At 36.5% G+C, this 24,814-nt stretch overlaps 1 protein-coding gene across 1 annotated transcript in view; it reads left to right on the forward strand.

Annotated features, from left to right (window-relative positions):
* Nucleotides 1-10,322: 10,322 nt before the first annotated feature.
* Nucleotides 10,323-24,814, forward strand: part of PYROXD1 (pyridine nucleotide-disulphide oxidoreductase domain 1) — a 50,363-nt gene continuing 35,871 nt past the window's right edge. Inside the window, exons 1-3 of the mRNA XM_077170247.1 lie at nucleotides 10,323-10,480; nucleotides 19,724-19,804; nucleotides 24,558-24,677. Coding sequence (XP_077026362.1) covers nucleotides 10,397-10,480; nucleotides 19,724-19,804; nucleotides 24,558-24,677 — 285 coding nt within the window. The 5' untranslated portion in view covers nucleotides 10,323-10,396. The remainder of the gene's footprint in view (nucleotides 10,481-19,723; nucleotides 19,805-24,557; nucleotides 24,678-24,814) is intronic.

Here is a 24,814-nt window from a genome sequence, read left to right on the forward strand (position 1 = left end):
GATGGAGGTCCTCAACAAACTCTCAGGAGAGGCTGGCTGGCTGAAGTAGGAAGAGTGACTGTCTCTTCTGAATCCTCCTTGAAATCCCTCTGGTGATTAGATTAAGTGTCACTTAATCCCCTTAGCTGATTACAAATGCAATCAGTTGTGAATGCAGCCAACATGATCATTATTTAAGTCCAAGAAATGTCCTCATAGCAACAGATAGGCCAGCATTTGCCTGAACAGACAACCAGCACCACTACTTCACCAAGTTGACACACAAATCAGCATGGCAGTCCACCCCTTGTCAACATGGCAGCTATACATATCACCTTAAACCATAATTAATCTCTAAATAGAAAACAATAACAGATATATTTTTTCCTTGCCTAACAATACTCAACTGTCCCATGTACAACCAGAAGCACATTAAATCTCTCCAGAATAGGGTGCAAGTCCTTGGGTAATATTCATTCTTAAACTTGATATCTTACAAATTAAATACCATAACATGAACAAAACAGCATTACAGTTCTTGTTTCTGTAACTCATCACATGGTTGCTCAGATGTGGCCTCTTTCTCCAGCCAACACAACAAGCAAAGTCACCACCCTATCCCTGTCTGCATGGGACATGACTCCCAGGGGTGTGGACCTTCCTGGCAATATGGGACAGAAATCCTAGAATGAGCTGAGACTCAGCATCAAGGGATTTAGAAAAACCCTAGAATGAGCTGAGACTCAGCATTAAGGGATTGAGAAAAACTTCTTGACCAAAAGGGAGAAGAATGAAATGAGATAAAGTGTCAATGACTGAGAGATTCCAAACAGAGTTGAGAGGTTATCCTGGAGGTTATTTCTTACTCATTAAGTAGATATCACCTTGTTATTCAGATATAATGGAGAGGCTGGAGGGAACTGCCTGAAAATGTAGAGCTGTGTTCCAGTAGCCATGTTTCTTGAAGATGATTGTATAATGATATAGCTTTCACAATGTGACTGTGTGATTGTGAAAACCTTGTGTCTGATGCTCCTTTTATCTACCTTGTCAACAGACAAGTAGAACATATGGAATAACAATAAATAATAGGGGGAACAAATGTTAAAATAAATTTAGTTTGAAATGCTAGTGATCAATGAAAGGGATGGGTAAGGGATATGGTATTTATAATTTTTTTTCTGTTTCCGTTTTATTTCTTTTTCTGAATAGATGCAAATGTTCCAAGAAATGATCATGATGATGAATATGCAACTATGTGACGATATTGTGAATTATTGATTATATATGTAGAACGGAATGATCAAAATAGGAATGTTTGTGTTTGTTTGGTGTTTTTCGGTATTAAAAAAATAAAATTAAAAAATTAAAAAAAAAAAGATTCTGTTTCTTAAGAATCACTCCCAGTACAAAGCTGTATTAGCTAGAGTTCTCTAGAGAAACAATCAGCAGGAGATATCAGTAAACATAAAATTTATAAAGGTGTCTCACATAACAGTGGGGATGTGGAGTCAAGGCCTGTAGGACAGGCTGAAAGCTGGCAGCTCTGATAAAGGTACACAATGAACTCTCAGGAGAGGCTGGCTGGGCAACCATGGAGATGTAAGGGTCCAAGATCTGTAGGGCAGGCCACAAGCTGGTAGCTCTGAAGAAGTTCCTCAATAAACTCTCAGGAGATGCTGGCTGGCTGAAGCAGGAAGAGTGACTGTCTCCTCTGAATCCACCTTAAAAGCCTTCCAGTGATTAAATTAAGCACCACTCATTGCAGAAGACATTCCCCTTAGCTGATTACAAATTCATTCAGCTCTAGATGCAGCCAGTGTGATCATGACTTAAGTCCATGAAATGTCCTCAGAGCAACAGAGAGGTTAGCACTTGCCTGACCAGACAACTGGGCATCCCCACTTTACCAAGCTGACACATGAACCTGACAACAGTCAATCCCAGAAACTTTGAGTATTTATGTGACAACTTGGATTCACAATGAAATCTCTGAAGCTATGAAACTCAGTAGTACCTCATACAGGAGCTGTTTAAAATGTTGAAAAAGTTATCAGACTTTGACTAGAGATATGAATGAAGTTGATCTTGAAAGGACTAAGGTAGAGCAGAATAAAGGATGATATCGTCCATATTTTAAAACCTTAACTTCTGTGTGAACCAAGGGGAAAGATGTTTATTTGGTACAAAATTTACATTTTGGGTAGTGCATTTCCTAATTTAACTTGTAAGGTCAGTTTAGTTGACACCATCAAGTACACGGAATCTTGAATAGGGTGTGAGATTCTGTTGGTTTGTTCAGGTTAGTGTGATGCTCTGATATATTCCAGAGTAATCTGGGCAGTTGAATAAAGCATTTGCAGAGTCCCTTTAGGAGACTGGGGAGAAAGGAGGAAATATTTAACCAGCGCCCCCCGCCCCGCCCCGCCACCGCTGTCTCTTCATTTGGAGAATTTCTGAGATTCTCTTAAGCAGTGGGGACAACCAAATTGTCCTAGTTTGCTAGCTGCCAGAATGCAACATACCAGAGATGGATTGGCTTTTAATAAAAGAGGATTTATTTCATTAGTTCTTCGGAGGAAAGGCACCTAACTTTCAACTGAGGTTCTTTCTTACATGGGAAGGCACAGGGTGATCTCTGTTGGCCTTCTCTCCAAGCCTCTGGGTTCCAACAACTTTCCCCAGGATGATTTCTTTCTGCATCTTCAAAGCCCTGGGCTGAGCTGCAAATGCTGAGATGAGGTATGTTGAGCTGCTTGGGCTGTGCTACATTGAGTCTCTCATTTAAGCACAGCCAATTAAATCAAACATCATTCATCACAGAAAGCATGCCTCTTAGCCGACTGCAGATGTAATGAGCAACAGATGAGGTCCACCTACCATTGGCTCATGCCCACAGCAACAGAACTAGGTACCTTCACCTGGCCAAGTTGACAATCGAATCTACCATACAAATCAATAGGCTGAGCCCTCAATCTTGGGGTTCACCCCAATGAAACTTATTCCTACAAAGGAGAGGCTAAGCCTACTTAGAATTATGTCTAACAGTCACTCCAAGAGAACCTCTATTGTTTCTCAGATGTGGCCTCGTTTTCTAAGCCAACCTGGCGGGTGAACTCATTGCCTTACCCCCTACATGGTACATGATTCCCAGGGGTGTAAATCTCCCTGGCACATGGTTCAGAACTCCTAGGATTAGCTGGGACCTCGCATCATAGGATTGACAAAGCCTTCTTGACCAAAAGGGGGAAGAGAGAAATGAGACAAAATAAAAGTTTCAGTGGCTGAGAGATTTCAAACAGAAAAGCGGCAACCCTGGAGGTTATCTTATGCATTATATAGATATTGCTTTTTACTTTATGGTATATTGGATTGGCTGGAGGGAAGCACCTGAAACTCTTGAGCTGTGTTCCAGTAGCCTTGATTTTTTTTTTGGTCATGGGCAGCCTCCAAGAATTGAACCTGGGTCTCTGGCATGGCAGGCAAAAATTCTTCCACTGAGACACCATTGCACCATCCTCAGTAGCCTTGATTTTTGAAGATGATTGTATAAAGATATAACTTTTATAATGGGACTGTGTGATTGTGAAAACCTTGTGTCTGATGCTCCTTTTATACAGGGTATGGACAGATGAGTAAAAAAAATATGGATTAAAACAAATAATTGGGGGGATAAGGGGTAAAATAGAAAGGACAGATGGGAATATGAATGATCAATGAGAGGGAGGGATAAAGGGAATGGAATGTATGAGTTTTTTCTTTTTTCTTTGTATTTATTTTTCTGGAGTGGTTCAGTAGTTCTACAAAATGATCATGGTGATGAATACAAAACTATGTGATGACATTGTGACCCACTGATTGTACACCATGTATGGGTTGTATGTGGGTGAAGATGTGTCAATAAAATATTTTTTTAAAAAAGAGAAAAGATCTAGTAATAGGATGTTTTGGTTTGAAAGCTACTGGAATGTATAAACTAGAACTGGAATGGCTTTTCAAGAGGATTAATATGTTACAAGTTTACAGTTTTAAGCCTATAAAAATGTCCAAACTGAGGCATCCAGTAAAAGATACCTTGATTCAAGGAAGCTCAATGGGTCAAGAACAGCTCTATCAGCTGGGTAGTCACATGGCTGGCATCTTCTGGTCCCTTGCTCCTGGGCTCTGTGCATTCAACCTCTGTTCCTGTGGACATTCCTCACTTTGCTTCTCCAGGGCTGGTTTTATCCCTTGGCTTCCCTTGGCTCTCTCCAAGTTCTAGCTTGCTTAACATATCATGATGATGTCTGCTGGGCTCCAAGCATCTCCAAATATACACGTCTCCAGTCTCCATGTCGGTATCTGTGTCAGCTCTGCTCTGAAGTTTTTGTTGGCTCTGACATTTCTGTAGGTTCTGTCATTTTTGATTCTCTCCAAAATGTTATGGAATCCTTTTAAAGGATTCCAATAAACTAATCAAGACCCCTCTGAAATGGGTAGAATCTTATCTCCATCTAGTCAAAAGGTCACACCCACAATTAGGTATGTCACATCTCAGGAGATCATCTAATCAAAAATTTCTAGCCTACCATATTGAATCAGGATTAAAAGAAATAGCTGCTCCCACAAGACTGGGTGAGGATTAAAACATGGCTTTTCTGGAGTACATACTTTCACACCTGCACATAGGAGATAGCTTCCTACACTTTACACCCAAAGCACAAGCAATGAAAGAAAATACAGATAAATGCGAACTTCAATATTGAATTCTTTTGTGCCTCAAAGAACTTTATAAAAAAGGTGAAGAGGTAGCCAACTCAATGGGAGAAAATATCTGGAAATCACATATTGGATAAATATTTAATATCCTGTATACTTAAATCATACAACTCAATAACAAAAGAACAATCTGCCCAATTATAAAATGGGGTTTATTTTATATATCTAAACATATGAATAGACATTTTTCACTAGAGCAAATATGGATTGCTATACAGCACATGAACAGATGCTCATTTTCATTAGCTATAAAGGAAATGCAGATCAAGACTTTAATGAGATACCATCTCACACCTATAAGAATGGCTGTTATTAAACAAACAGAAAAGCTATAAAGGAAATGCAGATCAAGACTTTAATGAGATACCATCTCACACCTATAAGAATGGCTGTTATTAAACATACAGAAAACTACAAATGTTGGAGAAGACGTGGAGAAATTGGGACACTTACGTACTGCTGGGGGGAATGTATGTATATTGGTACAGCCGTTATGGAAGACAGTTTGGCGGTTCCTTAGAAAACTAAATATCGAGTTGCCCTTTGACCTGGCTATACCACTACTCAGTATATACCCAGAAGAGCAGAGTTTTCTGCTCAACACAAACAGATGTTTGTATAGCAATGTTTACAGCAACGTTATTCACAATTGCCAAAAGATGGAAACAATTCAAATGCCCATCAACAGACAAGTGGGTAAACAAAACGTGGTATATACAGAATGATGAAATATTATGCAGCATTAACACTGAATGATGCCCTGAATAATATAACAAGATGGATGAACCTTCAGGACATAATGCTGAGAAAAATAAGCCAGACATCAAATGATAGATACTGTATGATTTAGTTTTTATGACCTTGGTAAAGGTAAACTCAGAGGCTATATTATAGACTATCAGGGACCTAGAGATACACGGAAGCTAGAGATAGGTGAACGGTTAGCTAATGAGGTTGAATTAAAAGTAAGGAAATGGGTAGAAGTGTAGGAAGTTCATTAATGGGACTATAAATAATATTGGCATATTGAAGGTAAACATGATTGAAATGGGCTGTATAGAGCCATGTATCCCATAGATTAAAACTACAAATATAAATAAGTTCTTGCATGAACTACTTCAAAGGTATGAATCTTACATATAGAGTGTATAATATTGGGTATATGGGAAAAACTACTATTGCATGCTATGGGCTATATTTAACAGGAAGACATCAATAGTATCACAGCAATAACAGGGGTAAATAACTGGGGGGGCATGGATGAGTGTTAAGGGAAAGTTTGGATTTTCTATTTGGTGAGGGTGTGTTTATAGGTTATTTTTCTCTTATGAGCAATGAAAATTGTCTAAAATTGAGAGTACTGATGATTATACCACTAAATGAGGATAATGTGAGACACGGACTGAATTTGGACATTATACATGATGTTCAATGGATGAAGGGGCTGAAGGTATGATACACTGACTAAGAAGTAGAATGGCAAACTGTGGTGTATACACATGATTGAAGTCATGAGGCATACAACATTGTGAATGAACCTGTGGGACATTATATGATACAAAATAAGCCAGAAGAAAAAAAAGAGCAAATATTGTATGATCTCATTCGGAAAATATTTATAAGAAAATTAGGGCCTACATTGTAAGCTTTTATAGTAGTCACATTTAATCTGGAACTGTAATTGTTATTTCTAGAGTTTGACAGGCTGTGCTATATATATATATACTGGTATTTATATATATCCTGGTATTTTCCTGAAACTGTGGGTACCTGTGTGACACCAAAGACTCAGAGTAGGAGTTCTCCAGGTTTGAAAGCTAGCATTGTCACATACAGCAACTGTTAAAGAAATTGAAAAAGAGATTAGGGCTTCAATTAGAGATATGAACAAAGCTGATCAGGTCAGGACTAAAGTAAATCAGAATACAGGGGTAAAGAGGACATTGTCTGTATTTTGGAACTTCACATACTCTATGAGAACAAAGAAAGAGATGTTTATTTTGTGCAAAACCTAAATTTTCTGTAGCACATAATTTAACTCAACCTGTCCGGATAGATCATTTAAACAACCCAAATACAGGGAGCCTACAATGGGAATGAAGGCTTGTAATTCTGTATAGTTTAATGTAATGCCTGGATACATTCCAGTATATGTTGAGCAGATAATTAAACAGTATTGACAAAATCCTTTGAAGGATGGGAAAAATAATATGGAACTATAAACTTTACCACAGGGAAAACCCATTACTGTCTCAAACATTAGGGACTCCCAAATCAATAGGCCAAGGGTGAACAGGTGGTTCAGTGGTAGAATGCTCACCTTCCATGCGATTCCCAGATCATGCACCACCACCCCTCAGAAAAAAATCTCACTTCCAAATTAATAGGGTCAAGCCTTTGATCTTTAGGCTTGCTTTTGTGAAGCTTATTTATATAGTGGAGAAGCTAAGCCTCATAAGCCTACCTATATTTATGCCTATGAGTTATTTCCAAAGAACATTTTTTGTTGCTCAGATGTGGCCTCTTCTTGTCACTAAGCCCAACTCTCTGCAAGTAAAATCATTACTCTACCCTCTACATGGAACATGACATCCAGGAGTGAAAGTCTCCCTGGCAACGTGGTATATGACTCCCAGGGATGAGCCTGTGGGATCAGCAATGCCTTCCTGACTAAAAGGGGGAAAAGAATTGTAACAAATAAGGTATCAGTGGCAGAGAGAGCTCAAATAGAGTTGAGAGGTTACTCTTATGCAAGAGTATATCATGATTTGCCAAACCCCAACAAAACCATTCCTGCCAACCCTAAAGAACACCTAGGGCTTTATCTGAGATTCCACAAAGATTCCATGTACCATGATTATTTTCCAGAAACCTACCCCCTCCAAATGGGTTCCTAGGCCATGTAGAAACCCAGAGGGGCCAGTCTCTCCAGAACATCAATTAGTTTCATCTCCCTATCCCATATTATTCCATATAACATAAAAAAGTTAGAATGGGCATAGCCCAAATACTCCTAAGATTAGGAGAAAGACCAAAAGAAGAGGTGGAGTTATCACAGAGAAGATAGAATTTAACAAATGAGTATAACTGCTGAATCATTATATTGATTTTTTTTTTTAGTGTCCAGTTGTCTTAGACCAGTTAGAAAGAAAAACCTAAAATTGTGGAACTGTAACTCACACGAAACTCTGAAATCTGTTCTATAACTAATTGTTGCAGTGCTGCTTTGAAATTTATTGCTTTTTTGTATATAAGTTATGAAAGGTTTTAAGATATGGGGTATTTGAGAGAAAGGAAAGAAGACGAAATGATTTTAGATGAGCATGCTTTATTGGCTGCACTCCCGGGCAGAGCTCACCAAACCCAAGATGGAGTGAGGTGAGTCTGAGCATTGGCTTTGGCGAGTGCAGTTTTTAAGGGCAGGGGTTAGATGATGACATGAAAGGAGTGGCACATTAAACAAAGGATTATTATGCTAGTGGGTTGAGCAGCAGGTGGTCAGATGTCCACAGAACAATGAATAGATTGTAAGGGTTCACCCACCATTCCGGAGTGACTTCATGATTCCAGCCATAGAGCCCTCCCTTATTCCCTCGACCTAACATGTTATATTTAATAATTAAAAAAAAATAAATCCTTCAGGGAACTTCAGTATCATGACCCACCCACTTCCTAATTTGTTCAGCACGTTTTTGAACGTGTACTACCAACAGAACATTGAGATACAAAAACAAGTAATAATGTCTGAGATTACCAAGTTTATGGTGTTTGTTTTGTTTCATGACTGCTAAAGCAAATACCATGTAATGCATTGGCTTTAACAACAGGAAGTTATTGGTTTACAGTTTTGAGGCTGCGAGAAGTGCAAAATTGAGGAGAAAACAGAGCAATGCTTTCTATCTGAAGACTGGTTTTCTCAGTCTGGCTACTAGTAATGCTTGTTCCTTCGCTTTTCTGTCACATGGGCAATGCACATGGCTGCATCCTCTTCTTTCTCTCCCAGTTCTAATGCCAGTTTCTGTTTTCTTCCCATGGCTTTCTCTATAAAGCCTCCAGTAATAAGATTAAGATACATCCTGTTTCAACTGGCCACACCTTAACCATAAATAACATCTACAAAAGATCCTGTTAACCAGTTCATAACTACAGGAATGGATTAAGAACATGTTTTTCTGAGGTATAATTCAGCCACAACAGTTGGGTGGGGTAGAGAGGCATAGTTGGATAATAGTTACAGGAAGGTGAGAATCCTAACTTCAGTGGTGACAAACTGCTACTGGAAAACAAAGGGAAGACACCTACCTCAGTAAAGGGCATCAGATAAAACTTCCTAGGGGAAATGAATGCCTGCTTGAAAACAAAGGTCAGCTAGAAAAAATAGTTTGCTAAGAATATTATAAGAAAGATATAAGCAAATGCCCAGAAAAGAGAGAAAATAGGAGTTGCAAATGTGATTCAATCTGGAAGGAACAGAAGCATGTGACAATTAGAAGTTTAAGACTAGATCTAAATAGGTTTAAAGTACAAAGTCCTTCTTGAAATGCTTTATTTGGTTGTCTAAACTATTAACAGGAACTAGAATCATGTATTGAACTGCCTAAATTAATTGAAGTTTGGTTATTATGAATATCAGTAAATATCTGTAATTAGGTATGTAGTAGAATTTCCTATTTATTTTGAATAGATATTCTCAGAGTTTAAAGAACCAAAGAGACATTGGTGATTACCAGCTTTGGAATGAGTCATTTAAAGTAGAACCTTTGTAATATTAGAACACAACTATTTGGGAACGTAAATAGTGATATAATGTGAAGAGTAAACATAGTAAATATAGCAAAAATAGTAAATAATGTCTTAGTCATTTCTGAAAACAAATGAACACCACAAAAGAGATATTAACAACAAAATTAAGATTGGAAATTTTTCATTCAGGTCTCGAATGTAGTTATTGGTAACTTTGGAGGAAATTTGACTTGTTTTATGAACAGCAAGCAATTCTATTTGCTATTGGAAATTTTCGCTGAGATAAGTGAATGTCAACTTGTCAGCGAACAACTCTATGGTTTTGCTTTGCATTGAAAATGAAGATCGTTTGGGCTTGCTCAAATAAAAATTTTTATATTGTTACGTGAAGGGTGGCGAAAGAGTGGTTTTTAGAAGGTTCAATTTCCTCTTCTACAAAATAACCAGGATAGGCTAGGACGACGATCCTGAAGGCTCCTTCTACCACTCAGAGTTTAAGATCTGAGCCTGTGTTGACTTTATCTCAGGAACAAGCAGTGCGAACTTCAGAGCAACCCATTTATTTTACGTTCTGCCCTGAGACAACACTTGTTCTGTCTTTACACAGTCAATTTACCAAACCTCTCTTGACATCCCACGTTCTTTACTTTGTTTTGTCTTCTCTTCTTCAAACTTACTTGGAAAAACTACGCATTTGAGTGTAGCAAAATAACTCAAACCCAAGAAAGAAACTCCTCTACGCTTCAGAACCGCAGCTGGGACGCCAAGCGAGGAGACTAAATATGAGCTCTTAGGCACCCGTACGTGAATTCCCCGGCCCCAAGACCGGAAGTGACGTGCTGCAGTGGTTTCCTTTTGCAGACGCGAACTGGCGGCTCCTGCTGGTATTCCGTAAACCTCTGTTAAGTCCGAGAGGATGGAGGTAGCGCGCCCTCTCCCGAAGGCGGGGAAGTTCGTGGTGGTCGGTGGCGGCATCGCGGGCGTTACCTGTGCGGAGCAGGTAGGGCAGGCGCGCAGGCTGCTCGGCTTATTTACAGGATATCGGTGGTCGTGGAGGCCTCTCCCGCGCCCCCTCCCCTTGTCCTCCTAACTATTCCCTCTTTCGCTTGGTCACTTTCCGGCACTCCTTGCTTCTCCGATTTTAGAAATCGCGTGTGTTCTTCAGATGTCTTAAGTACCTTAGACTTTGTCTCAGCCTCGGGGAGGAAGAGTGGGGGCCAGATTGTTAGTGGGGAAAACAATGCCGGCTGAACCAGGTCCTGGTCCTAGAGCAGTCAGGAGTTCTTATAACTAACAAGAACTTGGAACAGAAATTCAGCCACCTTTCTTAATTAACTTAGATGATTTAATTCAACTTCTAGAGCGCTGCCAAGTCCTTATTGCATTGTAAGTACTTGGTAATGGAGTGCTTATGTAAGTTTCTTATAGTTGGAACTTCCGAGATAGGGATTTCATCTCTACTGATGTTTTGCAAAACAACAAAAGGGGAATGTTTTTTCTGATTATAATCGTAATCAGATTATTTATACATACACGGCTACAGAATATATGTATATTATATTTCTATAAAAGATTAGATTATTTTGTTGATATAAACATTAGTAGTCGCTGAGGTCATAAGAAATAGCGCCAGCAAGTCCAGTGTCTTTTTTCTTTTAGTCTTTGGATGTATAGTTTCCATTTTTTCACCAAGTAAACACCCTATAATCCAGGCAGTATTCTAAAGGCTGGGTAGTTAAATATAACTAAAGTGTGCCTCCTCAATTGAAAGTCTAGTGGAAGGAACATATGTCAAGAAATCATTTCATCTTTGTGTTAACTGCTTTGTTGAGGTGCCTGTGTGGTTGGTAGGGAGTGGCTTAGGGAAGACGAAGGAGGCATCATTTTATTCCGATATAGAAAAACTAGTAAAAGTTCACCAGGTAGGAAAAAAAAAGAGACATTACCAGCGGAAGTAACAGTATAATCTCAGATGGGTAAGAATGGTACCATCCTGGAGTAGCAAACCTTGAAATACATTATGCTTGGTTAAAGTTACCAAGCATAAAGCTGGAAAGGTGGTCAGAGACAAGATCATAAAGGGTCTTATACGTTGCTGAGAATGTATATGTAGTCAAATGATTTTGAGCAGTGGAGTGACATGATTAAATAAAACATTTTCAAAGATAACTGGTTAAAGTTGATTTGGGTTGCGGTAGCTGGTTAATATATGAGCCTGGAAGGCCAATTTGAAGATGAGTTCAGTAGTAGAAAAAAGTTTTGAGGGCCTGATCTAGCCATGGAGACAGAAAGGAGAGAGATAAATTACAGAATATATAAAGGAAAGGATCCAAGATGAAGAGAGTGATAACCTTGACGAAAAATACAGAGCTTAAATAATAGGACACTAAAAAGAATTAAGAGTGTATAGGTGATTTGAGCATGCTCAGTTTTAGGTTAGTGGTGTTGATACACAGTGAGGTGGGAAAATGCTCTCAAGAAGTTTAAAGTGGGAATGAGACAGGTTGTAGATAGAGAAGGCTGAAGAAGCAGTAATTGCAGGTTGTGACTCTGAATTTTTTTTAAAGCTAACATTAAAATGGCCTTTTCTCTCCAGAATATATATTGGTCAGGCAGTTGGGAGAGGTGGAATAGGAGTGCCAAAGCACTTGAAAAAATTCAGGCTCTTAGTTTAAGAATGTGTTATGGAGAGTTAGCTGTAATTTCATCCCACTCAAGGCAAATACAAATATCCTTGCCCTTTTTTTTGTATACTGTATGGCAGGGTCACATTTCATTCTTTTTCCATGTGAGTATCCCGTTATTTCAGCACCGTTTGTTTCATTTTTATTTTGCTTGTTTGTTTGTTTTTAGGAAGTGCATAGGCCAGGAATCAAAGCTGAGTCTGCTGCATGGCAGGCGAGAATTCTACCACTGAATTACCTGCACACACACACACCCCTAAATTTTATTTTTAAATGAATGGGAGCGGATTTTTTTTTCCTTACCATTTTTTGTATTTTAATTGAACTTTTTCAGTTTTTTTTTTTCTCTTAAATTTTTGCCCGGTTATGACAACTAATTGGGAAGTCACACTTACAATTTATAAACTGTGGTATGAAAAATAATATACACCCCATCAGGAACTAGACCAAACCCTTTTCTTTTTATTGGGGGTGGATTTTTTTTAATTGGAGAAATTTTTAAAAATTACAGGAATTGTACTTTTAAAGAAAATATGATGTTCTCATATACTCTCCCTCCCACATGCCATTTTCCCTATTTTTCACACTGCATCAGTAACAAACTACTGTAACAAACTATTGAAACCAGAATTTTAAAATTATACTATTAGTGAGTCCATAGCTTACAATAGGGTTCATATTTGTGTTGTTCAGCCCCATGGTTTTTTTTTTTTTTTTTTTAATTATTCTGGTTAAAGATACAACCTAAAATTTCTCCTTTTAACCACATTCAAATATGTAATTTGGTGGTGTTAATTACATCCATAATATTGATGGACAGTTGGTTACTTTCCTTTTTTGGCAACTGTTAATAATGCTGCTATGGACATTGGTGTACAAACATTTGTTCTAGTGCCTGCTTTCACTTCTTTGGGGGTATGTACCTAGAAGTAGGATTGCTAAATCATGGGGTTCTTCTCTCTGATTAACGGCCAAACTTTTCCACAGCAGCTGCACCATTTTACATTCCTACCAAAAATTAACAACTGTTTCTATTTCTCCACATCCTCTATAATGACACTTGTTATTTTTCATTTTTTTAATAGTAGCCATTCTAGTGTGTATGAAATGGTATTTCGTGGTAGTTTTGGTTTATATTTCCCTAATGGCAGATGGCATTAACCATCTTTTCATGTGCTTTTTGGCTATTTGTATATCCTCTTTATAGAAATGTATATTCAAATCTTTTGACCATTTTTAATTCAGTTGTTAGACTTTTTGAGTTGAGTTGTACATTTCTTTTTATATTCTGGACATTAAACCCTTATCAAATAGGCAGTTTCCAAATATTTTCTCCCATTTTGTAGATTGACTATATTTTCATAATAAAGTACTTTGATGCACAAAAGCTTTTATTTTAGTGAAGTCCCACTTTTCTGTTTTTTCCTTTCATTGTCCATGACTTTGGTATCAAGTCTAAGAAACCATTGTCTGAGTAAAGGCTCAGAAGATGCTAGTCTGTGTTTTCTTTTAGGAATATTACAGTTTTCATACTTATGCTTAGATCCTTGATCCATTTCGAGTTAAATTTTGTATAGGGTATCAGATAGAGGTCCACCTTCCTTGTTTTGCATGTGGATATCTAGTTTTCATTTGTCTTACCCCATTTAATAGACTTGGCATCCTTGTCAAAAGCCAATTGGCCATAGGTATGAGGGTTTATTTCTGCATTCTTAATTCAGTTCCACTAATTTGTGTGTCTGTCCTTGTGCCAGTACCATGCTGTTTTGATTATTGACTTCGTAAAAAGTTTTAATGTCAGAAAGTAGGAAACCTCCAACTTTGTTCTTTTTCTAGGTGGTTTTGGCTGTTCAGTGCTCCTCATCCTTCCATATAAGCTTAATGATTGGCTTTTCCATTTTTGCAGAGGCAGTTGGAATTTCAATTGAGATTGCCTTGAATCTGTAAGTGACTCTGGATAAAATTGATGTCTGAATAATATTTAGTTTTACAGTCCATGAACACAGAATGTCCTTCCATTTATGTAGGTCTTTAAATTCTTTTAGCACTGTCTTTTAGTTTTCCACATGCAGGTACTTTCCATGTACAAGTCTTTTACATCCTAGGTATTTGATTCTTTTAGTTGTGTTGTAAATGGATTTTTAACCCCAATTTCCTCTTTAAATTATTCATTACCAATGTATAAAATACAATAAACCGACAAGATCTAACAGATAGGTACTTCATTCAATGCTTCACTCAACAGATTATTGAGTTGTTGATTTTCTACCCTACCATTCTGCTGAATGTGGATGTTATGGATGTTTCCAGATTTTCTACCTATAGGATCATGTCATCTGCAAATAGTAAAGTTTTACTTCTTTGTATCTGATTTGAGTGTCTTTTATTTCTTTTTCTTGCCTAACTGTTCTGGCTAGAACTTCCAGTACAATGTTGAAAATACCATGGGCATCTTTGTCTTATTCTTCATCTAAGAGGAGAAGCTTTCTATCTTTCACTATTGAGTATGATGTTAATATTGGGTTTTTCATATATGCCCTCTGTCATGTTGAGGAAGTTTCCTTCTATTCCTGATATTCTGAATGCTTGCATCAAGAATGCTGGATTTTATCAAATTCCTTTACTCATCAATTCAGATGATCATGTAGTTTTTCTCCTTAATTCTATTGATATAGTATATTACCTTAATTTATTTTTTGTGTGTGTTAAACCACCCTTGGATACTTGGAATGAATCCCACTTGATTATGGTGTATAATTCATTGAATGTGCTGTTGAAATCGTTGTGCATACTGAGAATTTTCCATTTATATTCATAAAGAATATTGGTCTGAAATGTTTTCTTGTGGTATCTTCATCTAGTTTGGTATTAGGATGATATTGGCCTCATAGAATGAGTTAGGAATTCCCTTTTATAAGTTTTTTGGAAGAGTTTGAGGAAATTGATATTAAATCTTCTTAGAATGTTTGATAAAATTTATCAGTGAAGCCACTGGTCATGGTCATTTCTTTGTTGGGAGATTTTGGATAACTGATTCAGTCTCTCTATTTCTTATTGGTCTGTTGAGATCTTGTGTTTCTTCTTGTGGCAGTGCAGGTAGTTTGTCCATTTCATCTTGGTTATCTAATTTGTTGGCATCCAGTCATATATAGTATCTGTAGTATCTCCTTTTTATTTCTGTGAGGTTGGTAGTAATGCCTCCCCCCCTTTCATTTCTAATTTTAGTTATTTGTATCCTCTCATTTTTGTGTTTGTAAGTTTAGCTAAAGTTTTGCCAGTGTTATTGATCTTTTCAAAAAGCAACTTTTGGTTTTGTTAATTCTCTCCATTGGTTTTTATTCTCTGTTTCATTTTTCTCAAATCTTTTTTATTTCCTTCCTTCTTACTTTGGATTTAGTTTTCTTTTTCTGAATCCTCCAGTTGTGAGGTTAGGTCTCTGATTTGACATTTTTCTTTGGTAATATAAACATTAGGCTATAAATTTTCCTATCAGCACTGCCTTCACTGGATCCTGTAAGTTCTAGTCAGTTGTATTTTCACTTCAAGATATTTCCTAATGTATGTTGTGATTTCTTTCTTGACCCATTGGTTGTTTAAGAATCTGTTTAATTCTCACATATTCTAGATATTCTAGTTCTCTCTCTGTTATTGATTTCTAACTTCACTCCATTTCGGTCAAATAAGATACATGGTATGATTTCAGTATTTTAAAATTTATTGAGACTTGTTTTATAACCTAACACATGATCTGTCCTGGAGAATGACCCATGTACACTAGTGAAGAATATGTGTTCTGCTGCTGTTGAATGAAGTACTATCTGTTAGATCTTGTTGGTTTATTGTATTATTCAAGTCTTCCGGTTCCTGATTGATCTTTTGATAAGATGTTCTAGCCATTATTGAAGGTGGTATATGGAATTCTCTTAGTATTAATGTAGAACCATTTATTTCTTCCTTCAGATCTCTCAGTATTTGCTTTATATACGGTACAGTAAATTAATGATGATGTCTTTTTGAATTGATCCCTATATTAGTATATAATGACATTCTTTGACCTTGTAACAGTTTTTATTTAAAGTCTATTTTGTTGAATGTTAACATAGCTACCCCAGCTGTCTTTTTGTTTACTATTTGCATGGTATATTTTCTTTCATTTATCCACTTTCAGCCTTCCTGAATCTAATTTAAGGTTGGTCTCTTGAAAAGAGCATATAGTAGCATATAGTAGGCATGCCTTTTAAATCAGTCCGCTGATAGCTGCCTTTTGACTGGAGAGTTTAATTTAAGACTAAACTCTTTCTTTTCCTTCTAGGATTCCCATACTATTTGTTTTTTTGTAAGTTTTTTACCCTTTTTGACCTGAATCCTTCCATTAATGCCTTCTTTCATATTTATTTGGTTTTTTGGTAGTGTAACATTTTGAGAAGGGTCTCATTTTCTTTCTTATATATTTTTCATATATTTTCTTGTCGTTACAATGGGACATAAATTTACCATCCTAAATCTATAACAGTCACAATACTGATTCAGTTACAATGACATACACAAATACTGTTAATATACCCCTCTTTCCCCCATCCTTTTGTTATACTTGTTACAAGTGTATCTTTATACATTGTCTAAAACCATAGATTTATCATTACTTTTTATATATTTACAGTTTAGAACCTGTAAGGAGTAAAAAGTGAATTTATATACTAAAAAGTATAATATAAAGTTCTGGCATTTATAATTACCTTTATGGTTACCTTATTCGAGGACTTTATTTTTTTATGGTATTTTGAGCCTTTGTCCTGTGTCCTTTCCTTTAGTCTGAAGAACTCCCCTTTTTTAGCATTTCCTGCATAGCAGGTAGTGATGATAAACTCCTTCAGCTTTTGTTTTTTTGGAAATGTTTTTGTCTTTCCCTCACAATTTTTTAAGAAAGTCTCAGCAGATACAAAATTTTTGGTTTGCATATTTTGTACCTCTGCCTTCTTGCCTCCATGGTTTCTGATATGAAATCACTTAATCTTTTGGGGACTCCCTTGTACCTAATACATTGCTTTTCCCTTGCAGCCTTCAGAACACTCTCCTTATCCTTGGCTCTGGACGATTTGACTGCTATGTGTCTACATGGTTCTCTTCAAGCTTATCCTATTTAGCGTTCATTGAGAGTCTTGAGTGTATATATTCATGTCCTTTGTTAAATTTGGGAAACTTCCTACCATTATTCCTTTGAATATTCCTTCTCCCCCTTTCTCTTTCTTTTTCTTCTGGGATTCCCCTGATGCATATATTGGTATGCTTGATGGTGTACCACAGTTCTTTTAGGTTCTGCTCACTTTTTTTCATTCTTTTATTTCTGTTCCTCGGTCTGAAACATTTCAATTGTCTTGTCTTTCAGTACAGTGATTATTCTGCCAACTGCAATCTGCTGTTGAAACCTCGTAGGGTATTCTTCATTTGTTATTGTGGTCTTAAATTCCGATATTTCTATTTGGCTCCTTTTTATAAATTTCTTTCTCTTTATTGAGAGTCTCATATTGTTCCTTTGTTGTTTTCCTGATGTTCTTAGTTCTTTCTCTGTGTTTTCTTTATCTCCTTGAGCATATTGAGGATCATATTTAAACAGTCATTGTTCATTTCTTGACCAGAAAGGGGAGGAGAGAAATGAGACAAAATAAAGTTTCAGTGGCTGACAGATTTCAAGCAAAATCGAGAGGTTATCCTGGAGGTTATTTTTATGCTATATACATATCCCTTTTTAGTTTATGGTGTATTGGAGTGGCTAGATGGAAGTACCTGAAACTGTTAAGCTGTGTTCCAGTTGCCTAGATTCTTGAAGATGATTGTATAAAAATATAACATTTACAGTGTGACTGTGTGATTGTGACTGGTGTCTGTACACTTGTGTCTGGTGCTCCTTATATCCAGGGTATGGACAGATGAGTAAAAAATATGGATAAAAATAAATAAATAATAGGGGAGACAAAGAGTAAAATAAATTGGGTGGACAGAAACACCAGTGGCCAATGAAAGGGAGGTGTAAGGTGTATGGTATGTATCAAGTTTGTTTTTGTTTTTTTTTCATTTTTATTTCTTTTTCTGGAGTGATTCAAATGTTCTAAAAAATGATCATGGTAATGAATACCCAACTATGTGATGATATTGTGAGCCATTGATTGTACATCATGTATACAATGTATGTGTGTGAAGATTTCTCAGTTGAAAAAAAAGCCGTTGCTCAGTATCTCAGTATGTCAAAAGTGTAGTCTTCTTCATTGTTGATTTCTGGATTTGTATCTTGTTCTGTTGGATAGGCCATCATTTCCTGCTTCTTTATCTTGTAATTTTTTATAGCACATTGAAGATTTTAATATTTTAATGTGTTAACTTTGGGATTTATGTTTGTATCCAGCTAGTGATAAGACAGAGATTTCCATGAGTGTCAAGATCTAATAAAAACAAAAAATAGACACCTTTCACAGTCTCAGCAAGTGAAATTGGATTGGGTAGTACTTTCCTTCATGATTTAACCCTCCTATAAAGATCAGCCTCCAGTTAAAGTGAAGTATAGGATACTTTTCTGAGCCTGTATCTTCTCCTGCACTTGTTCTCCTTCCTGGAACATGGCCTTGGACCTTCCCCCTTTTACAGAAATACAGAATGTTCCCTCTACTCCTTGTAAAATGGACATTTCTCCTTCCCTGCTGCCTTAGTATGTGTCTTAAAGCAGGTAATCATATGGTCCAGACTGCTTGGACTCAGTTGTTTCTTGCACCAGTTTCTTCTGCCTGCATAGCAGGTTCTGGGGTGGGGAGGGGTCAAGCCAGAGAGGAAGATCCTGATCCAATCTTTAAGCTTACTGCCCAGTAGGCTGGCACTGCATGTGAGTACCCCACTATTTTTATAAGGTTTACTCTGCTCCCTGTGGAATGGGGCTAGGGAACTACACTGGAAGTGCAGGCCAACTCCACACCGAACCAGGGTAGGGATTGGGATGGGGCCAGCAAGGGCAAAGGAATCTTCTCTTGTTTTTAAGGGGTGTTTCCTTGATTTGGCACTCACCCAGTTCCTGCAGCCCTTTAACTGTTTTCTGGAATTGTAAGGAAGATGGGTCTGCCAGTTTTTGCTAGTTACTCAACGATTCTGTGGGGGAATGACACCCTGGAGTGTCTTATGCTGATATCTTGGTCGGTGGAAACCCCAATAGGGGTGACTTTAACTGTTAATTAGAAAAGTAGTTTATTCTAATTCTCTGCATGAGAGCTTTAAATTAGTATGTAAAATAAGTTTACATAAATAAAGGATATCGCTTTATATCACTTTTCTTGTTCAAGGAGGTATTATTATATCTCCTCTATTATTCATTTTACCAATAACCGTGTTTGACGTTACTCACTACAGCCCCATAAATATAAATGAGACTCAGGATAGTGGAGACTTATTAATGAGGAACAGTGAGCTTTTATTTTCCTAGATTTATAGTATTAATAAAATTGCATTATCTCAACTTTACCCCCATGCCAAATATACCACCAAAACTCACTTATATTTTTCACCTTTTTTAAAATAAGTTGGCTGTTCAGTTTCCATCAGAAGATATTCTCCTGTTAACAGCATCTCCTGTCATTAAGGCTGTTACAAATTTCAAGCAGGTAAGAACCTTTGTATGACTTTTCTTAATATTAGTTTTTAAAATTTGAAATAATTTGCTTATCAAATAGGGTGTAATTGTAGTGTTTTAATTGCTTAAAATTATAGGTGTTCTTTTGATAGCCATATTTAAACAAAGCTTGAAGTTTAGAATTATTTAAATCAAAAAACAAAAGTACCCAGAATGATTCTGAATTTGTTCTTTTCTCCCCCATCTTTTCTTCCCTCACAATCCATATAGTTCATTACTTCTCAGAAAATTTCCAATGAGAATCTAGTGAAAAAAAGTGCTATCAAAACTAAATAGGACCATATATATATATGTATATATGTGTATATATATATTTGTGTGTGTACATACATATAGTATCATATACTCTGTTGACACTTCAGAACTTCCCTAGAGATGCATAAGATATTTTAGTAACTAGGTATAGCCTGAAGAGTTATGGGTTTGGAATAATGAGAAAAGAAATTATGGCGATTAATCTCTAAACAAGAAAAGTAAATATTCATTTACATGCTAGGAGCTATTCTGTAGGAGAAGGAAGTATAGGTAAGTCTTGTAATTGTCTTTCCAGAAATTTTAATTTGGGATGATGATCCTAGAGTTCAGATTTTCCAAGTATTTTAAACCTGGGTTCTAAGCCTGATTCTGTTACTTGCTGGCTATATAGCCTCAGCAAATCTGTGTATCTGGGTTGCTTCAACTGTACTATTAGAATAATAATTAGAAAATGCTTTACTTAACAGAGATGTGAGGTGTGAAACAGAGAAGTGAAAGTGATTTGAAATAACATTATACAATATATTAATTCATTTAATCCTTAACTAGCCCTTTGAGGTAAATTTTATCTCCAGTTACAGTTGAGGTAAATGAGTCAGAGTAAGGTTAGATAGATTCCTAGGGTCATACAACCAGTTTTGAATCCAGGCACTTTGGATCTAGGGTCCTCATGATTAATGAGTAGTTCTTTATCAGAATAACTAGTTTCTATTGGGGTGATAGATATGCAAAGAAATAATTATAATACCATGTGATAATTATCCACAAAGAGGTAAAAAATAAAATGAGGTCATATTACAATGTGTATATATTTATTTTTACACGTATACATGTTGATGTATGGGGGTCAGAGTCTACCTTTGAGAATCAAGGAAGGCTTTACAAAGAGGTTGCACTGAAGCTGAAACTTAATGAATAAGTAGGTGTATACCATGTTCATAAGAAGTTGGGTGAAGGCAGGCATCCCAGAAAAAGGCTTAACGATATGTGCCAAGGGGCATGGAATTGTATGACTACATAAATATGCTTACATGGGTACCATTTCAGCATTGTAGGAGTATAAAGTGCGTGACTGAACCAGTAAGCAGGAACCACCTGATCATGACAGGGCTGTATACAATGCTGTGGAATTGCATTTTATCTAAATTTAGGTGGGGAAAACTGCTAGAGCATTTTGAACAGGTGAGAAGACTGAGTTGGAAATATTAATTTAGCATTCATCATTGTATCAGGGTTAGCTGAAGCGATGGGCATGGGATGCAGTTTTTCAGGAAGAGTTAATACAGTGAGAAGAGTGACCCAGTTATGCTGTCTTGTGAGATGGTCAGGAAAAAAGCATAATAGGTCTTGTGGGATGGTCAATGAGAAAGAATAACATGAAAGTGGTTGCCTTTATAGTCTTGGCTCTGGAAGGAAAATTGAGAGAACAGTTTCCCTCAAGCCAGAGAAAGTAAAAATTTCAATTAAAAGGAGTGGTCAGTCATGTCAGAACTTCTGTAATAATCAGGCACAGTAATGACTCAAAAGTGCCTATTTCTAGAGAGTCATAGTGACTTTGAGAAAAACTACTATTTTTAGAAATTAATGGGAAGTAACTATAAAATGACATTGAACATTAAAATCTATCTCTCTTGAAACATGACTGTGAAGAGAGGAAAAATAGGGTGGCAGCAAGTGAAGACATGCTTCTAACATTAAAGGAGGGTTTTATTACTTTAAGATGGAAAAAACTTGTTTATGTTTACCTGATGAAATTAAGAAACCAGGAGAGTAGGGTGAAGATACAGGAAAGTAAGATGCATATACTAAAGCAGGAGTCTTGCAGAGGTGAAAGATGATAGGCTATGGAGCATAGATTAATGAATTCACCTTGAAAAAGTGAGAGAGAATAAATGGTCCAGGAAGGTGGACCACAGCAGAAAAGGAAATAGTAGGATTTCTTAGTCGTTTCTGAACTTAGAAGAAAGGTCACTTGCTAAGAAAGAAAATGGTGAGATATGGTTGGAGAGCATTAGAGTGGTGAAAAGTACTGAGGGGAATGGAAGATCTTTCTAAGATGCTATTTGCTATTTCCATTATATTGATATATGCAATGATGATACATAAGCAGAGGTTTTAAAACTGCTGGTGCTGTAGCACAAATCAAGGCAGAGCTACTACCAAACTGCACTAGGATTCTTTGTGTTCTTCATTACTACACACTGACACTTTTTAAAAAGCCTGGAAAAAGCATTAATTTTATTAAATCTTGATTCTTCAGTGTTCATATTTTTAATATTTTGTATGATAAGATGTGAAGTACACATAAAGTACTTCTGCAGAGCCAAGTAGAGTGTTGTTTCAAGGAAAATCAGTTGTGCAGTTAAATTACAGGAGAACTGATTTTTTTTTTTTCATGGAACATCCTTTTTACTTCAAAAGCCAACTGATAAATTATGGCTATTCATACTTGGATAATGAATGAAGTGAGCCTGTCACTTCAAGGGGAACAACTGACAATATCTCTTGCCAGCGATAAAAATAGAGCTTCCAAGCAAAAATTAGAATTTTGGAAAACTAATTCTCCACTGTGACCCTCCTGTACTTAAAAACTTTTCTTGAATTTTCTGATAAGATTATTCATGATATTAATGAGCATGATTTTTTGATATTGCATTAATATGAAATGAATCAACATTTGGAAGATCTGTATGACTCAGTGAAACAGTGCTGTCCAAATGACCAGTGTTGTTACAAGGTCCATTCAAAGTTAAAGATAGACCACTCGATTTTAAACTAAGAGCATAAAAAATATCTTTGATATAATTTCAAATTCCACATTGCAACTAATCTTTAAGAAACCAAAACTTGTAAAGTATTAGCATGAAAAGTTATTAAAATATTCCTTTACTTAATTGCGTATCTATGTGAGGCTGAATTTTCTTCATGTATTTCAAACAAATAACATATTGCAACAGTTATAGAAGCAGAATGTAGAAGCAGTTTGAATGCAGATGCAGAGAAGCAGCTCTCTTCTGTTAAGCAGTACGTTAAAGATTTTTACAAAAATGTAAAACTACCTGTCTTCTCTTTGGTTTTTTGGGGGGGAATTGGGAAAATAAACTATTTTTAATTATATATGTTCTTTAAAAGTATTGGATTTATGACACCATTCTTCTTAACCCTAAAGAACACCTAGAGCTCTTTCCTGAGATTCTACGAAAGTTTCATGCACTAAGATTACTTTTCTAGAAACCTATAACCTCCAGATGGTTCCTAGGCCAGATAATTCCTGAAACGCAGAGGGACAAACTTCTCTAAGAACATCAACTAGTTTCATCCCCCAACCCCATATTGTCAATACCCTTTTCTAACATAAAAAAAGTTAGAAAGGGCATAGCACAAATGCCCCTAAAGATTGGGAGAGGGATCAAAGGAGAAGAAGGAGTTATAACAGAGAGAATAGAATTTAACAGATGAGTTTGACTGCTGAATCATTGTGTTGATATTATTTGTAGTCCCCAGTGTCTTGGAGCAGCTAGAAGGAAAAACCTAAAATTGTGGAACTGTAACCCATACCAAACTCTGAAATCTGTTCTGTAACCGCTTGTTACAACGTACTTTGAAATATATTGCTTTTTTTGTATATATATTTCACAATAAAAAAATGTTTTTAAAGTGTTGGGTTTATTATTATTTTTAAGTGACTTATTTAAAATTTCTCTCTTAATTTATAATATGGTAAATATTAATAGGCATAATTTATACAAACAAAAGCTCTCTCGGGTCCTCCATAACTTGTAAGAGGGCAAAGAAGTTTGAGACTGAAAGATTTGAGAACTGCTGGCACCAGGTAGTAGGATTTCCATGCTGTATTTTAGGAGCAGCTGGGGTTAGATACCAATCTCCAATGTTTGGTGGTCCTTCTACAGCAGTCCAGGTATAGGACTAAAGAAAGTCAGTGGTTTGATCTGTGGTTTGGGGCTTTTAATGGTTAAGGGACAAGAAAACAAGGTAATAAAGAGTTTGAGCAAAAGACAAAATGATCCACAGTAGAATCTTAGCTGAATAGAAAGGAAAGTGAATTTAAGAGGATGTTGATGGGTTCAGAGGATTGGAGAGAGGCCAAAGATTAGATCACAGTAAGGTTAGTGGAGAGAGAAAGCTTAAAAGGATAAGGAAATAGATAAATTATTTTACTAAATCATGGAACAGCCATGGAGTAAAAAGTAGTTTTAGCCCTCGTTTGACCACTAGGAAATTAAGATTCGTAATGTACATGAGTTGCCCCAGAGTGGCAGAATTAGTGAGTTCACGTCTTAGGAGCAGAGTCTAGTCCTCTTTACACCATGTATAGTGCAATTATCTGACTCTCCTATTTTATGAACGTGAAATAAAAACATATAAAAACAAAAATATTTTTATTAATTAAGATTCTTGAAAGAAAATACTTTCAAAATTTGCACTTTAATTCTTTAATCTAATTTTAGGTTTCTAAAATATTGGAAGAATTTGATGTTGAAGAACAACCAAGTACCATATTAGAAAATCGCTTTCCCAACATTAAGGTTATAGAATCTGGAGTAAAGCAGCTGAAGAGTGATGAACACGTAAGAGATTTTTTCTTAGTGATATTTTCCATTCTTAAAATTGTGGTGAGCTTTGTCTGCCTTCCTTTGACCCCATCTACCTCTGCCCCTACCACCACCGCCATCACTATAACCATTCGAGTCTCTAATATGTAAAG

The sequence above is a fragment of the Tamandua tetradactyla genome, chromosome 7 (assembly GCF_023851605.1).
Source record: "Tamandua tetradactyla isolate mTamTet1 chromosome 7, mTamTet1.pri, whole genome shotgun sequence".
NCBI classification, from domain to species: domain Eukaryota; kingdom Metazoa; phylum Chordata; class Mammalia; order Pilosa; family Myrmecophagidae; genus Tamandua; species Tamandua tetradactyla.